The sequence below is a fragment of the Anneissia japonica genome, unplaced genomic scaffold, assembly GCF_011630105.1.
Source record: "Anneissia japonica isolate Jap-2015-1 unplaced genomic scaffold, ASM1163010v1 scaffold287743_len2803612_cov181, whole genome shotgun sequence".
Lineage (NCBI taxonomy): Eukaryota > Metazoa > Echinodermata > Crinoidea > Comatulida > Comatulidae > Anneissia > Anneissia japonica.
The window spans coordinates 746,353-764,983 of NW_022733259.1; the positions used below are offsets into that span (position 1 = coordinate 746,353).

The window sequence follows — 18,631 nt, forward strand, 5'->3', positions numbered from 1 at the left end:
TGAACTAGCCGTCGTATCGGGTAATAAGAGAAAAGAAAGAGGTGAGAGGGAGGGAAAGAGAAAGAAGAGGAAGAGAAACGGAAAGGAAAAAGAAAAAGAGGATAGAAAAATAAAGACAAGAATAAAAAGGAAGATATCATAATGACCAGACTCACAACACGCTGCAACCTCTTCTCTACTTAACTCCTTTGATCTAAGCTGCCAGATGGCGTAGGCTAACCACCGGGGAACAAGGGGAAATATCTATCTTTGGAAAATCTTCCCCACCCCCTTATAAATGCCTTTTTCATCTCCTTAAAGTGCCAAAAAATCTCAAATTTCGCGCGCATTTATGATTATGATAAATTACTAACCGGGAAAATTATTACCTTTGCCCCCCCCCCCCGACCCAAGACCCCTGTTACGCGCCTGCTTATAAGTTGGGCCCCCCCACTTTGAAAAACGTTCCGCCGGCCCTGTTTTACGCTCTCAAAGTTCAAAAGACGCCCCCCCCCCCTCTATTTTTTCGCAAAGAAAAAATTACACCCACAGTGTTTAAATCTTCTTTTCCTACCAAAAACACCCTAGGAGAATGCTATTCATAAATCCACTTGGTGAAAAATAGAACACTTATAATTTACTCAGTGTTAATATAGAGTAGCGGATTTTGTTGTTTTGTTGATTTTTATGTTCAATGTTGCTGAGAAACTTCATCATGTTTTCTAAAAGTGAAATTTCTCTCTTGAAATGGTGTACATTTATGAGCCTTTGTATGTTGTCAAAGATTATGTTGTGAGTAGATGAATTATTACTAATTTAATGACACATGTCATAGTTGCATTTTGCAGGTACCCTGTATATTAAAATTTCTTTTAAAAGACATACACCTATTGTTTTTTTTATTTATTTGTTACTGAAAACTACCATGCTAGATAGTCAAAATCGACTCAATACAACCTCATATTCCTCAAATGTGCTGGGCTTCAAGGGGGCTTCGCCCCCTTCGACCCCCACCAGGGGCTCTGCCCCTGGACGCCGCCGGGGGGCCCTCGGCGGCCCCCTGGCCCCCAGCCTAAGGCTGCTCGCTTCGCTCGCAGATTACCCCACCCCCTTTTTTCTGGCAGGCTGCATCCGCCCATGCCCTCGGTGCTTGGCTGGTCGTCCATCTTTACTTACTCCATCCCCACTATGCTAAATCCTGTATCCGCCCCTGATGAGTGTCTGTTGTCGAAGGTATTTGAGGTATTGTAATGTATTTTACCAAGATTCCATTTTATATGGTTAATTTTTGCCCCGTAACAAATTGGATTTATAAAAATTAATTTCAAATTTCCATTGTTTTGAAAAATTACCAGCTTCGTATGAAAACATTATTTATAATATGTTGTACAACTGATTTTTTAGGACAAAAAGTTTTAATTTTTTTGAATATTTAAAGACTGAGAGGAAAAGGTGGGGAAATGGTGGTTATGCCCCTTTTTTTCACTGGTTTTAAAATATTTAAACACCTTTTTTGTGTCTTCTGAGAATATTTACTTGTATCATGGACCTATAATAGGTCCATGCTTGTACAACATTTATCAAAAATATTATTCCATCCGGAGTCTGGCTTTTACAGGAGTTTTTAAACTCACTGTTCCCAATCAAAACGACGACCTCTATTGACTCTCTCAAGGTCGCCCTTTTTAGATCATGAACATCAAAGAAACATTCGTCATAAGAGACGGCCCCTTTTTATTAGCTATTGGTCGATCGTTTATTCATGAGCACTGAAAGGGATCCGATACAACAAAAATTGCATTCATTGATTAGTCGCGCAGCAACTAAACAGAGAAAGGGAGAACGCTAAAGCGATTGCGGTAGGCTTGTGGTGAGCAAGACAGAATATTTTTTAAAGAAATTCTTCCAAAATAATGGCTGCTATCAATGATTCAAGGGTATCATTTGATGGTAATGGAACACCCATAATAACAGAGGATAAGAGCAAGAAGAGAAATTATAATGTAACTTGTAAATACAACAGAAAACTCATGCGTTTAAGGTTAGAGATTGAAGAATGGATGGACGGCGAGCTAAGAGTTATCTTCGATTGCGAGGTGAGTTGCGAAATCTAGGCCATGGGGCCTAGCCTACCTAGGCCTTGGCCTACTGTACTGTATGTGGATATGGGTCGTAGCGGCCGCGAGGGAAAGCGACCGCGCTCAAAATATATGGAACGCCAGTAGTAGCGCTATACCGATTGATTGTATTAGCGTTGGTCAATAGCGTTCATATCGTAATGTAATAAAATTTGATGAACGTGAAAAACATAGGTCTAGGCTTAGGCCTACACTTAGTGACACTGTACATTGTCATTATTATTATTAATTTATTATTATTATTACTATTATTACTACTACTATTATTATTATTATTAATTATCAATCATCTTCAAATGCAATGACAAACAGATGTTCATTCACTAACTGAACACAAGTTAGTGAAATTCGAATAAATAAACCATATAGGCCTGCCTAGGCCTAGTTCCATGAATAAACTAAAGAAGCGATTTAAAAAGTACCATTAATTTCTGTAAGAAAATAGGCATAGGCCTACTATAAATCATAATATTTGATATAATAAATAAACAAACCAACTAAATATAAATAAATCTCGATTTATATAGGCTAGGCCCTATATATGAAAGAAAATATACATTAATTTGATAATTGATTAAAACAGTATTAATATCGAACTCTGATGCCCATTGTCCAACATACATTTTGCATACTACACGCTTGGCGCTCCATACAAATTGCTGCGTATCGACTCGCGGCCGCTCCGACCATACTCCCTGTATGTAGCCTTAAGGCAAGTAAAGATTAAGATTAGTGAATAATGTAGTAGTTAATATAGGCCTAGTTTTCTAGCCACTGCTCAATCTAGCTAGTAGGCCTAATTTCTTTCTCTTTTTTTTCCCTTTTTAAGTTTTTTTAGTGGCTAGGCCTAGTCTACACCGTCGGGGAAGACGATAAATTCTGTCGGGGAACAAACAAATAAAAAAAAAATATTTACATGTAATATTCGTTTAGCCACCATATTGTTTGTGTTAACTTTTCATCACAACAACAACCAACAATTTTTTGACTTTTTGAAGTCTTGAAACATTAAACTTTCAAGACTTCATGCTATTAATTGCTTCATATATTTTACCATGCGTGTGAAAGTAGTCTACCGATAATTTACCAATAAATTACTTTACAATACATTACATTAGATTACTTTTCAGTAACCAGCTATGATTATTTGTATATTTATTTAGCCGAATATTTATGTATTAATTGAATATTTAAAGGAACAACACTGTCCCAGCATTAAAAATTAACTGAGTACTGTATATAACATTTTTTTCTATTTAATTTTTTTTGTACCATAACATAGAGCTTATTATGTGTGCTACTGTGGTGTAAAAGTTAAGTCCATTGAATTGAAAATTGAACGTACTGTTAAAGCCATGCAGCTACAGTGAGTAAGCTCAAATAGATTTATTGGTTTACTTAACAAGAATTTACTCCATGTTCATGCAGTGATTCCTGTAATGTACTATATACCTGGTCCCTACAAGAAGAGGAAATTAATCATTAACAATTATTATCTAGTCATGCGTACTGAATAATCTACAATTAAAGATAACAATTCCTGAGCAGGACTGTGTTTGTTTTAATGCATAATTCAGTCTACGAGTCTACTGAATAACACCACATTCATACTGAATCTATTAGGTTATAGTACAGTAGTCTACATTTCTCTACCTAACAACTTAAAATTGAATTGTGCAAGATACAGTATACTACATGCTCTACATTAGTCTGTTTTTGGTAGGATTTTAATATGGAAATTCTAGCTACCAGTACACCTACCATTTAATAGGAAATTTTTAATGTTTTAATGGTTTTCGATTTGTAGAATTTGATAATAGAATTTGATTTTGAAATAATAGTATTTAATTGTTTTAAAATTATAATTTATTTTGTGATATTAAATATTATTAATTTACAGTAGCATTTAGTATTTTGGCAAGAGCATTCTGTTACATTTCACAATTGTTTTTCTGTGTTGAAAATACCTAAATTTTTGTTAGGCTGTGGGAGAATTTTACCTATAAACAGAAGCTGCCATTGACTATAAAATGTTCATAATTCTGAACTCTTGCTTCTGAAGTGAATAAAATATTCATCATTTATCATCATAAAAGTCGTAGGGTATTGAGAAATAGCAATATGTGGTGTAAGAAAAATTTAAGGCTACCTAAATTTTTTTTTCTGGGGAAGGATTTTACAAAAGCTGCCATTGACTATATAAAATGTTCATAATTCTGAACTCTTGATTCTGAAGTGAATAAAAAATTCATCATAGCAATACTGTATGTGGTGTAAGAAAAATTTGAGGCTGCCTCTCTCAGGATGTGTGTTTCTCAGTGATTAAAATCATAAAAATGTTGCCCCATGCAGTGTAGCTAGGCACACCTAAAATGACGGTATATGACGTATCTATTTGGCATTGCATCCTGCTCATGATAGTCTTAGGATATTGAGAAAAAAAAATTTGAGGCAGCCTCCCTCAGGATGTGTCAATGATTAAAGTCATCAAAATGTTGCACCATGTAGTGTAGCTGGGCACACCTACTGTAAGATGGCCGTGTATGATGTATCTAGGTGTATTTGGCATTGCATCCCGCTGGGTTGGAGAGTGAAAGAAATTCTTCGGTCTGAAACCTAGCACTGAAAACTTGGATGTAGCATTCCTAGGGCTATTGTGAAAGGTTAAACTATACAGTTAGTACTCCTTGGTTAAACTCTTAGTACCTGTACTGTAAACTTAACCAAACAGTATTATCGTTTATTGAGGCGAGACTTTTTCATACCAAGTTTACCGCACCATCCAATATGGTGATATCGAATAAAAATAAAATTGAATATTTTGCCACTTAGCGCGTACTCATTGCCAGAAAACTGTCACAATGACCTTGTGATTTTTTTAGATTCAAAACTGTCTTTTTATTAACACATTGGTCATATTGCTAGTAAAAGTAATAGAATGGTTGGTTTCATTTGGAGGCATTGCTGAGGAACCGGACACCCAAACCCATTGTTTTTCTTTTTAAAACTTTCGATACAGTAGACTAAAGTTAGATTATGTTCTGTTATATTAAATTCCATTTCTGATGTTCATGTTATTAGTTGTCTGATTTAATGTTTTTGTACAAAAGTGTTAATTGTCTGTTCAGTTGTGATTGTTGTTTTTTTTTAAATCTTCATTTCTTCTCCTTCTGTTAGAATTAAGTTCACTTTCAATGTTCCTTTTGACAGGGTTAATATTCCAAAAGGGGGTTTCAAACTAGACTACTTAATCTTTATAGTTCATCAATTCAGTCCAATGTGAACATTGATATGCTTTTTCAACAGTTTATCGACTTTTAAGATTTATTGTATAAATGTTTTAAAGAATAAGTGTCTGTCATTTTTAGCTCTTATTTTGTAACTCTGTTTTATATACAGTATATTTTTATATATTTATATTGTTTATTGTTTCATTTCTGTATTTGGCAATTTCCTTTGCTGTAGAATTTGGGAAAATAAAATAAAAAATATAAAAATCTTTATTTTTATTATGCTCTCCGCTCACCTGAAATCATACTGTAGTATATATTTTTTCCTTATTTATGTAAACTTAAAGCATTTATAAATAAATGTCATTACTACACTGTTTACATTTATCAATAGAATATTATTTGCATCTTTTCCTCCACCTAGATACTTTGTTAAAATTATTTTGCAAAATAATACAATTTTTTTTGCACTCTGACAATCTTTAAAAAAATAAGTTCACTGAACAGTGTACAGTTTAAAAAGTCTCTCCTTTTAAACCAATGTACATTTTCAATCAGATACCTGTTTTTAACATTAGTCCAGTACAACACAGTATACAAATAGAAAACAACTGTACTGTGGTGCGTGGAACTCAAACCATGCATCAGAGAACAGAATGTGGTAGCCAGTCGGTTAAGTATTATTTTGTATGGTGCTCTTCAACGATTCAACTGTAAACTTAAAAACAGTAAGACACATTTCAGCCCTTCTGATATTGTCAGCTTACTGTACAGTACCTCCATAATTTAAATCGAGTTTACCGTTTGCTTGTAGAACATACTGTACTTTGTAGTTCAAGAGGATAGTGAAATATAGATAAGTATAATCAGGAAGTTCGAAGTCCTCATTAGAACAATTTTTCAGTAATATTAAAATGATTAGGAATGGATTTTTTAATGCACTTTGATTTGAAAAGCAGATTTTTAGAATTTTTTTTTTCTTTTGCAGGAAGGAGAGGATTATGACATTGAAGTAGATATTGATGATGTTTTACTTTTAGAAGAAGCAGAACGTTTTTCATTTTTAAAAGAGTTACTGCGAAATGCATCTAAACCCACAGACGTAAGTATCTCAAGAATTTACATTAAATTATTAACTGATTCATACTGTGGTTCTTATACTAAGTAGAGTAGCACCTTTATTGACTAGAAAATGTATTGAAACACAAGCTTTGGCTTGTTACTGTAGGTTCTACTGTACTTACTGAATTTGTTTGACAAAATTGCTCATCTGTGTTGGTGTATAAGAATAATAATAATATGTCAATTTTATATAGCGCTTTATGCCTAAAGCCTCTAACCTAAGCGCTTCACATTACAACCCCGGTCATTGGAGCAAACACATTTGGAACACATACTCAACTCCCTGGGGGAAAATTCTATAATATTGCAGATAGTAATCAGTGCAGTTTGTGTATGAATTATAACGAAAGTTTTGATCAAAATACAAAACAATTTCCTGCAAAATTTTTGACTGTACACTGCGATCTTCCTCAGTGCACTGACTGGAATGTGGCTTTGAAAGCTACACCGATTTAGGGCACGTAATCTTATGAACAGCTGAGGCTGACAGCATGGGCCTCCGTTGAGGAGGCTCTAGGGATTTTCTCCCTGGTTCCCCTCTGAGAGTTTCAGGCCAGATTCTGGCCCCACCTTGTTACATTATCGTTGAGGACATCTGCCCTCCGTCAGTGATATAGGCCACCCTCCCTCTTTTCAGTTTTCAAGTTTTAATTTATAAATTTGATACTATACATTAACCAGTGTTTACAATTTTACAAACCAAAACTATATTTTAATAATGGCCCTTGTGTTGCCAAAGAAATTTAATAATTTTAACAAATTATGCTTACAATACAATTTATGTATAGTAACATTTTTAAAATTAGGCAGAATAAAAAGTCTTGATTTGCACTGTGCTTGAGTTATAAAACAATTTTTTTTTTTTTATTCAATTTGGAAAACTTTTGCTTGGGATTATGCACTATTCATTGTTATAGTAAATAAAACTGCTGCAATTGTATTCATTTAACTATTAATGTTTCAATTTGCTAGTTTAACAAAAATGAAACTTCAACAGTACAGTACATAATCCTTTCAGACAGGAAATGCTTTATTGTGATAATGTGCTCGTATTGCTGATTCTCACGTACAAAAATCTAACGAAATGTGACATGGTTGTGTGAATGAGCACCGCGTAAAACAAAATTTAACATCCATGTTATTTAATATGGCTGTAATCAGTGAGGTGAAAAATAATAAAAGTTTAATGCCCTTTATTTATTATTCCATGTTGGCCTTGGTAGGCCTTCGTCCACATTAGCTTTTTAATAATCCTGCCAAAGCCATGCTCAAAACATAATTCCTGTTTCGTCTTTATTATTAAATCATCAACACTACAGTAGGTCAATATAAATTCTTCAGTCTTTCCATTCAGTGATAGAAGCGCTGTAATTATCGTGTGTGGACATACGATAGAATAAGATACGACCATAACTTTATCTCTCGTTACTTTACATCTGTAGTATCTGACCATATTCAGATCTTGTACACAAGGTGATTTGGAACAAAAACTAAGTGGTTTTGCGCACGATGAGTCATCATTTTCAGCATAATGTATTGAATCTCTGGGTAAATTATCACAGCAATACAGCATACTACTGTGGCTAGTGTAGAGTCAGTAGGCCTACTCTCCAAATACATAGGCGGATTCAAAGGTTGGGGGTGGGGGGAGTGGATCAACCGGTTATCAGCCTCAATGTTAAGTCCTTTTTCTAAGACACTATATACTTCTACCAACCGAAACCCTTGGTGAGGAGCATCTCAAACCAATCCTAATGCTTTATTGCTCAGCCGCTTGACTCACCCCCCACAATGGTATTGTTTAGTTTATGTTTATTGTACTTAACTAGCATAATGACCAACTCAGAGACAATTGGTTCCCCATGCCTCTGGGCAGCCTAAGGGAAAAACCGCCAGAAAATATGAGAGTTAGTGCAAACAAAGTACTGTAATTGATGTTTCATTCAGATAATTAAAAAGATTATAGACTCCCAATGACAAAGGAAATTGTAAGTAGATTAGCATGTTACACAACAGTAGGGCAGGTTTACACTCATGAAATAAAGATAAACAGTCACTTGACATCCCTTATTAGGTGCTCTAAAGAAAATATGTACCCGTTCTGATGTGGTTGCCATCAAGGGACATTTTTATTCCATGAACCAATCTACATTACAATGGCGCCTTTGCAATGATGACTGTTTGCATCTCACAATGACAACCTTTAGGATTATGCAGAGACAAAGCAATAAAAATGGACTGAATTCATAATTGGAGGTCAAATGAAGGTCATTCGTTACCGTACTAGAATGCAAAGTGCTCTATCATAAATTTTACATTGTAGCTATGCTATATTTGGATATCATCATAATATCCAAGTATTGTACATTGTAAACTAAAGTACATATTACACAATAATATGCCAATATTTTTTTATAGCCTGCTGTAAACAAGATCCTCTACTTCCTTTACACTTATATTGGACTGTTTACTTGTTCATTTTTTTTTTTCTTCAGCGCTACGATCTTGATTGTACAGTAGCGGCGCTATATAAATACACAGCTATGTATTATATTTACTGGTCATGGGATCAAACATCATCAAACATACTTGACTCACTGGGGGAGAAATCTATTATATTATAGCTAACAGCGCATAACTGTACAAAATAAAGAACATATCATGCATCCTTTTCAAGGATTGCCAGCAACTTGAGTCTAAGTACTACAGTACTCCTTTATATTTATTTCAAGTTTTTGTTTCTTCATATGATTGGTTAGATTAGCTACCGGTATCACTAGATCACTGTTCCAGCTGGCCACGTGTCTCAAATTGCTAGAAAACGGTGCAGTGATACTGGTTTATTCTTACTTTGGTTACTTTGATTACTTTGGTTGGTTTAATTCAAAAAAATTAACTTAGCCTGGATAGTATACAGATAGTATTTTGGTGCTGTATGCATTTAATAGAGACAACTTTCATGGTTGGAGGCACTAACTAACAAAACAACAAACAAACAAACAAAGAGTTTGTTTTTTTCCATGTTTGGGTCGTGAAAAAAAATTGATGGGTCGCACAATCTCTTCAGATCGTGAAAACTTTACTTAACACGAACAAAGACAAACGAAATTAAATTACAGTAAACGAAAGTGCAATTTAAGTGTGACAATTGCGTCAGTTTACTTTTGGTTATGCATGCATTATCACAGTTTTATGTTAAAAATATACAGTACTATCAAAACATTTGTACCGCAGGTAAGACAACCTTAAAGTACAGTATTAGTTTTGTTCATTTCAATGTGTTAGGCTTTCAGCTGTAAATTATAATGAGAAAACATTTTTAAATTTAATGTGTCTATGTCTCTGCATAACCCATAATTCTCTGGCAGCACTAGGAACTTATAATAAAATGTCTGTTAATCATTAATTTTTAAAAGTCTTTAACTTTGAAAAATTTGATAACTTACATGATTTTGTTAAATGAGTAATTTAAAGTTATATTTTCATTTTTATGGGTTTTACATAGTGATTTTGCGGGTGATAATATATAATAGTTCACAAAAGAATCAAGTGGGTGTTCCTCCCGCTATCCCTCGCACGTATAAAATCGACGGTCGTTTTATTGACTTTGAGTTTGATGGGTTGTACAGGATTTTAAAAAGGGCTGTACATGAATTTAAAAAAACTAAATAAATTTTAAAACATGCTTGGTTTATACAGTAGTTTAGGTGATTTTAATGCCGATTAATACATTTATGTTTATAGTACAAATTCCCAAAATTTACAGCATTCATTTTGAAAAGAAGCCCCCCTCTTTACTTCTACAAAGGTAGACTCGCAAAGAAGCCAGATCCAAAGTTTGCATAAAAAAGAAGCCCAGGTTTTACGGTATCTGATAAAGCTAAATAATGTTTTGAACTTCTGTACTGTAGTTCCTCTGATACAAGTCCACCTCAAGTATAAGCCGACCCCCTTTTTTGCCCAATTTTTACGTACTAGCTTTTTCTCAAGCAAAAGCCCAGGGTATGCCTTTTACAAATATTTTCAGGAAAAAATCAAATATTGGCCTTTAATTAGGCATATGGTGCTGAAAAATTGCAGTTTGATTGAAAAGGAGATTCCCCGAATATCAGCCCACACCCCTACAAATTGACTCAATTTTGTGTTCAAGGAAAGTACAGGTAGGCTTACAGAGGAGATACGGTAGAGATTTTTCATTCCTGATGATGACACAATTAATGTCGAGATATTGAATCCTGACATGGCGTGCATTTCAATACTTGGAGTATGTATTATCTATCTTATCAGTAGAGATGTAAAGTTTTATTAAATTACATTCATTAAGTACTGTAAACTTATTGAACCTGCATTAGTCAATAGGGTGTGATGTTCATTTAATTATTCATGTTAACATTCTGTACAGTAGTTTCATTCAGAGTACAGTTATAATATTATCAACTTAAATGTTTTCTTTTAAAATTACAACCTTATATATATATGTATCTTTCTATTTTATTGTCCAGGACTTCATAAAAGAACTATTAGAACGGATAAAGAGCCTGTAGCAAGAAGAACGATTTATGGAATTAAGTAATAAGGAAACTTGTTCCTACTAATGGTATGAAAAGTGCTAAGCATATATACAGAGTGGATTACCGCGGCAGTAAAGCTACAAGCTAATTTGTCATTACCACGACATCTACAACCAAGATGAATCTGCTAGAGCAAGTCTTACAGTAATAACATATTGTTAAAGTAAACAGTGTCAAGAGCAATTTGGATACCGTGTTTGGAAACACAGAATCGATCATTACATAGAGGTGCTTAACATTACGTACTAAAGGAATTTGGATATTGTGCATTAAAACATGGAATCATTTCCATAGAGCTGTTTAACATTATGTTATTATTATAATGCCAAGATGTGTTTGGATAATGTGTTGAAACATGGAATCGCTCATTGCCACAGAGCTACTTATCATTATGGGAATGTTAAAGTGCCGACAGGAATTGGGATACTGTGTTGGAAAACATGGAATCGATCATTGCCATAGAGTTGCTTACATTAACATTTTGCTATAGTATCTACGTGTACTGTAGAGGAATGGAAATACTGTGCTTGAAAACATGGAATCATTTCTATAGAGCTGCTTAGCATTATGTTAATGTAATAGTGCCAAGAGGAATTTGGATTGTGTGTTTGAAAACACAGAATCGTTACCATAGAGCTGTTTAACATTATGTTAATGTTATAAATGCCAAGAGGAATTTGGATATTGTGTTACTGTACTGTAACATAATTAAATCAATGCAGTAGATCCTACTATCACTATACATTATGTGCATATTTCAAGAAAAAGTCTTCTTTTTTTTTTTTTCAACATCGTTCGGATTTATAAAATGCTTTATTATATTTTTATTCATCACATTTCTTTAAATAAATTTAGAGCACAAGATATTTATAAAGGTTGCATCAAGGAAAAAGTAAAAACAGGGAACAACGATTGATGTTGTTGATAAAGAGGTACAGCATTTCTGGTTGGAGCATTCATGAAAATTGGAGCACAAGGTATTCATGAAGATTACATCAATGAAAATCGACAAAACACATTTGTTTTGAATTATCTTGTACTGTATTCTTGGCTATTCTGTAAAATCCACAAAAAAAGCAACATTTGTTGATATCAATATTATCCTGTGTTTCTTTTTGAAGCATAAGCTACAGTATTCATGTAAAATCTCCAAAAAGCCAACATTTGTTTTAATATGTTTAAATGAATGAACCTTTCTGGATTGTTGAGTCTAATTTAACAACTGACCAATGACCAATTAGAACAGGTCCAGAAATGCATGCGTGTCCTACAGTACAAACATACATGTTATCCCACAAACTCAATGTGTGCGTATGCTTTTACTCTGTCGATTTTTCGATTCAATGGACGGGGATTACCGGAACAGGCCATTATCCTCTATTTCTTGGAGCACCGAAAACTTTTCTATTTTTGTTTTAACCATATTTAAAGAGGGTGACCCTTCCAGCTACTCCGATCTAAGGAGGTCAGCTGAGCTATTTGCAAATATTGCAACACTGGAGTCAGCAAACAGGCAACGTTTTTAGATTGATATAATTGTTTAGAAAATACATTGATAAAAATTGACATTGATAGTAACCGTACCTCAGTGTACAAACTCCATCATAAAAAAGAGATATGCAAACATGATTATCCGATCTCATGTATTTATTATGAGTAATGACCCATTTCCTAAATTAAATTACTGTACCTAAAGTACCTAAATGAATGATATGCCGGAAATTTACAGGATGGTTAATGCCACTATAATAATAATCTTAAAACCAATGTTAAAACATCTTCACACTATCACTTTGTGGAGGCTGTTTGGCACAGTGGAAATGGTTTGGTTTCCAAACCTTGAGGTCAGGGTTTCAATCCTTCGCTGTGAATTTTGCTTGAGTCCTTCAGCAAGGCACTTCATCTACATTGCTTCAGTCTACCCAGCTGTATCAGTGGGCAGTAAGTAAACCTGTGGTAGACCAGCATCCAACCCAAGGGGGATCATCACGCTCTTATCTGTTTCACACTACTTGAAACTGGGGATAAGTTCCAGCCCTATGAGCCCTGTGGCTCAACAAGGACTTGCTTTACACTCTCACTTTACCTGTGTGTAGTTGGTGTACCTGTAGGAAAAAAGCAATCTGATGGGAGCGCATTTATGGGTTAAAAAATGCCACTGTTTTTGGCGCTGTGATATGTTGTAAATATTGTGATGAAAATAGTGGAACATACAGTAGCCCTAATATACTCTATATATTCTGCAAGGTGTTTTTAAAAAAAATTAATGAAATTAGCATTGATGTGCAGAGGAAGACTATGTTACATTCAGTTTTTAATGATGCATCCCCTGAAACTGATGTATATTTTAATAAAAAGAAAAAGTAGTTTAAAAAATTGTCAAATATCCGGCCATGCCAAAGTTAGGAAAAGTATATAGACCATTGCATGTATAGTCAACTTTTTTGAAATATTGTGAGTAATATACTGTATTAAATGATATTTTCCTTAAGTGCCAAAGTTAACTTCAAAATGACTGTAAACTAAGTTTTACATAATGTATTTGAATACTGTACAGTACATGGAACTTCTGATTAGAAATATTAGCCTGCATGCGCAATACATTTTCTACTGTTGTTCAGCACTGCATGTCTACTGTTGTGTAGCACTTTATACAGTAATCTACTGGAAATTCTACTGTTGTACAGTGTGTTCTAGTGAACAGTACTGTACATATTCTGCTGCTGTTAATAGTGTTATAGAATTTGGTGGATCAACTGTACAACATGCTCAGTTTCTATTGTACAGTACAGTGCATGAGAGTGCCATCTGGTGGATGAGTGTACCAAACCTGTTACACATGTTGCCTGCTTTGTAATGTATTCTGTTCCAACAGTATTGACATTGAGAATTGTGACATATAACTTCATATTTCATGGCCTACTTAAATTTCTACAAGCTGTATACTTCACAAAAAGTGTGATATTTCAATTTTTTTTCTTGGTCAGATACAGAGACATACAACCGTCGGAAGAGTTTTGCCCAACTACAGTTTGGGTTGTAACCCATTTGAGAACCAGGGATCTATAGCATATGTTGTATCACTATAAGTATTAATTTTTTTAAACAGCACTGGTGGGGGTCTAATATATTTCCAGTATTTTAGCATTTTACAAGGCCATTGATTTTGCTGATTTGATTTGATGAATCAAAAAATAATAATGTAAATTTTCATTATAATTTTAATCAAGTCATCATAACAAGTGCATTTCTTTACCTTTATTATACCATGAAGAGTTACTGTACTCTTAATCATAGATTTAAATTTCTAATGATTTCTTTTTGATGATTTCAGAATGTAAATATTTTGGAACTATACAAATGCTTGATCTCATTTTCAGTAGATGTAATGGAACAATTGAGAAACATTTAACAATAACATCGATATTACTACTAATTTTAATTGTATCCAAACATTTAAGGTCATATGTTGTGAGTTACTGAATTTTAGGGCTATATTCCTTTATTCAAATGTAAATTTGTTTTTTTCAATTTTATCATTTTTAATGTTAAAAATCCCTGTTGTAAAAGTTGCTTGATTACTTGTTAAATATGTAGATTGTCAAATATTGTTTTGTGTTGATATTTCAATTATTAATAATAATAATTCTGCTTGTTTGCTACTAAGGTGTTTGGCATGTTAAAATCCTACTGTAGTACAAAATTGATAATTTCATACAGATGTACAGTACAGTATATCATTAAACATAAATTCAGAGCTTTTGTTGATTTTATAAATATTCTACGACTATGGACACATGTTGTAAGTATTAGGGGTACAGTATTAGATATTAAAATTTTGCTGAGACTGTGCATAACATTTTTAAACTCTGCTTTTACGTGAGATTACAGATTATGTGGCCCTCCATAAACATTGTAGAATGTTTTATAACAGCAATAAATAAATAAGCATTGATTTTTACTGTTAGTTCAAGGTTGGCTTCTCCAAACTAGACAGAACATTATATTATTTTTTGATCTGTTCATGTCTGATACATGAGTAATTATCCTATTAGTATTATACATGTCCAATACAGAGAGTACTCAAAGGTATATGTCCATATATTAGAATTAAACCTTGGCCAATATGGCAGCCATCTGACATAATTTCTGATGATTGCATGAAACATACAGTAGGTAAAGATCTTCAGTGATATATGCTGTACTGTAGATATAAATATATTGGCTATTAAATTAAATATATTGGTGGCCCTATTGGATTTCAAGATAGCAGCCACTGGGAGTCATTTTTTTGTGGGGGGGGGTCTATTTTCTTTTTATGATTCTTAGATGTCATAGTAGCTGTGGGAAGCTGAGGGGTGGATGCAGGATTTGGCGGTAGGGGGTACGTGAGAATCCACACCACCTGAGGCCCACCATGGTTGGCACTGCGGTTCAAAACTTTTGAGGATATAGACCTCAAGGTGCCCGGAAATTGCACTCCCATATTTTAAAAATCTTAACGGTACTATGTTCATAATAATAAAAATAATATTTCAACAATACAAAAATTATTTTCTTAATACAATTTATGGGGTGCGATCGCACCGCCTCTGCATCCGCCCCGGGGAAGTTTCATGCCTTCCCGCCTTTTATGAAATTCAACCTTAACCGCTCTACTACTGTAATACTGAAAGTGCTAACAGTCTTGTACTAAGTTTACTGTACAGTACTTTATTTTGCAATCATAATGACTTTGTGTTCATCATATTCATTTGTAGATGTAGTACCATCATGGTAATGACAATACTGGTGTCTCATCATCAATCTTCATGTCCTCAAAAATCCATTCATCCTCTTGCTGGTGTGGAATCATCACCAGTCTCCCTATATCCCAGCATCCATCCACCTAATCCCTGCCGGTCGTATCACTGCTATTTGTACCTTGAGTGTAAAATTCTCTTGTTTTTAAGTTGTAGATTAAAGCCGGTCGCTCACTGCGGCGTATGATGGTCGTACGACTATCGCATTACGAATCCACATCTGCTTCCGGCGAGCGATAGATGACACAACGCCGTCTGCTGATTGTCAGTGGCAATCTGAACAGATCCTCATTAAAAAGCGATCCGTTGGTTCCACACCGTTGCATGCGTTCGTCGTCACTTCGCTGTCGCGCGCATTGAGTACCCGGCTTTAGCGTAATGGACCTTCCCCGAGTGTCAATATAAAACAAAAGACCAATCAGAATAGTGTCAGGGATATGTGCGTGTCCCACGAATGCACGTTTTTACACTGTCGTTTATTGAACATTCGCAAAAGCATCCAAGGGAGGGGTAAGCCTAGCCCATGTAGAATACAGTATTGTTGTCAATAAAAACTTGATATTCCAAAACTTTGTTGAATTACATGCAAAATTAAGAAAATCCTTAAAGAAATTATGTATAGGTTTCATTTTAACCAATATAGTATTTTTAACAATACCTTAATTTTAGAAAACTTCGATTTTTTTTCTAATTGGAGTACCATAGTTTTTAGCTAGAGTATACAAGATAAATCTACTTTGATAAAATATTTTGGTTTGATTTGTCTAACCCATCCCACCATTTTAGAAATAATCAAAGAACTGTAAATTTTAGGCAATCATTATAATGATTAAATTAAATGAATTATTTTCTTATTGGTTCAATACTGGTATTATATCTGATATTGATATTTGAAAGGTTTTGAAAATTCATTCAGACCTCAGTTTGAATCAGAAAATAATACCTTCCTGCAAATATATAATCCGCTGAGCTAATTGTTTCTATAAATAGAAAGTACTGTAAATGTAATTAAATCTATATAATACTGTATATGATGCTTAATACATGGATAGATCCTACACATGCAATATACATACAGTACGTCCATTGTTTAATCTTAAATGTCAATGCTAAATTGTATATCTACTAAGTAACTGGAGTTGTGAATTGATAAGCAAAGTAGAGATTTATTTTTAAGTTTCATCTTATTATATAATACTGTACTGTAGGCCTATACAAAAAAAAGTGCATTACTGTATTAATAAATATTAAATGTAAATTTTACTTTTGCCTTGTTTACTGCAGAGATATCATTTTTTCAATTTTTAATTGAATACTGTCAAGGAATATCATTTGTAGGCCATATATTTGAATATCCTTTTGTTGTAAATTAAAAATATAGTACCAACATAAACAGAGTAACATTTGGGGATGTTTGTTAATGTTTCTTGTATACTGTATAAATTACTGATTAAGTGGCTACACCAACGTTCCGCAAACCATTGGTCACGTCCCATCATTTATTTATTACATATTCGGCACAACAAATCAGAAAATGGCCAGAGGGGTGCCGAGAGGACACCATGGGCTAAGAGCCCAACACAAGGTTTTGGTATCCTCTAAACCCCCTGGCCAAACGAACAAACAAGAACTAACAAAACAGCACAAAGGCAAAGACAACAAATCAGATCAGTCGGTTGCCAAAATATTTTGGTGGGTCACAAACTTGATAGCTTTAGTCTGTCACTTACATGGCAATATTATACATATTTGTAATAATATTCAGTACTAAACTAATTAATAATGTTAATAATTATGTAAAATGTAATGACACGTACTATAGTTGAAAAAAAAAACTATAGAAAAACCAGGGTGGTTAAAATGCATTAAAACGTAAGCACGATATAGACCTAGCTCTTATTCCGACTATGTTGATCTGTGGACAACTCAAGTTTGAATTTCCTAATTGGGTCGTTGGTCTGATAGTTTGCAGAACGCTGGGCTACACAATATTTTATTATTGAATCTGTTCATTTATTGCATAATAGTTGGGATTCCATAAATTCAGAAAAATTGTAACTTGAATGTCATTATTCTTAATGAGTTGGTAACTGCTGAACATGTTTGGTACAATTATTCATAAATACAAACATAACGATAGCAACTTGCAGTTATAATATACTTATTTTAAGATTGTGTTTTTAAGGATTTATGTGTTTGTGACAAGCAAAACTGGGTTAGTGTATGTTTGTATTAGGATTTAATTGTAATCATAATAAAGTATTGTTATCATAATGTTTTGTGTCATGTTATCAATGTTTTCTTCTTTAGGCGAGTCTCTTTTTATACCTTGTTTAGCGAACTTAGGTTTTTTAAAGATCATCAGAAGAAGGCGGAATATAAAAAAAAAATAAAATGTTGGTTTTTCGCTTAGCAAAGAGTTTTGCCAAAAACATCCAGATGGAGGAGAAAATAAAAATAAAATTTTATTGTGGAATGTAAACAGTGTAGTAATGGGATGGTTAAATGCTTTAAATTTATATAATTATGAAGAAATATACGTCTTATTTTTGGAGATATCAAGTCAGCAGGGGGTGTAATAAAAGTAATAACAGTTAATAAAAAAATTTTTTTTTTTTTAATTCCCATTTTTTCATGGCAGTGGGTGTGCTAATTAGCCATAAAGAAAATTTTTTTTAAATTCAAGATTACCATTATTGGCGGCCGGAGGGTTCGTTAACAAGGTGTAAAAAGGTCTTGCCTTGTTTAAAAAAATCATGTATATATTTTCATCTAACAGCAAGTACTAT

General features: G+C 33.7%; 1 protein-coding gene across 1 annotated transcript; it reads left to right on the forward strand.

Moving 5' to 3' along the window:
- Window positions 1-1,781: 1,781 nt before the first annotated feature.
- LOC117116126 (protein phosphatase 1 regulatory subunit 14C-like) lies at window positions 1,782-18,116 on the forward strand. The gene is made up of 3 exons (XM_033260088.1): window positions 1,782-2,075; window positions 6,336-6,449; window positions 10,972-18,116. Exons 1-3 carry the CDS (start codon window positions 1,893-1,895, stop codon window positions 11,011-11,013), a joined length of 339 nt encoding a protein of 112 aa, XP_033115979.1. The 5' UTR covers window positions 1,782-1,892; the 3' UTR covers window positions 11,014-18,116.
- Window positions 18,117-18,631: the final 515 nt, after the last annotated feature.

Bases quoted from the DNA above. Each gene is read 5' to 3' on its own strand.
- LOC117116126 (XM_033260088.1), top strand. From the start codon at position 1,893: ATGGCTGCTATCAATGATTCAAGGGTATCATTTGATGGTAATGGAACA. The intron at 2,076-6,335 runs GTGAGTTGCGAA...TTTCTTTTGCAG, and splicing joins GAGTTATCTTCGATTGCGAG to GAAGGAGAGGATTATGACAT. The intron at 6,450-10,971 runs GTAAGTATCTCA...TTTATTGTCCAG, and splicing joins ATGCATCTAAACCCACAGAC to GACTTCATAAAAGAACTATT.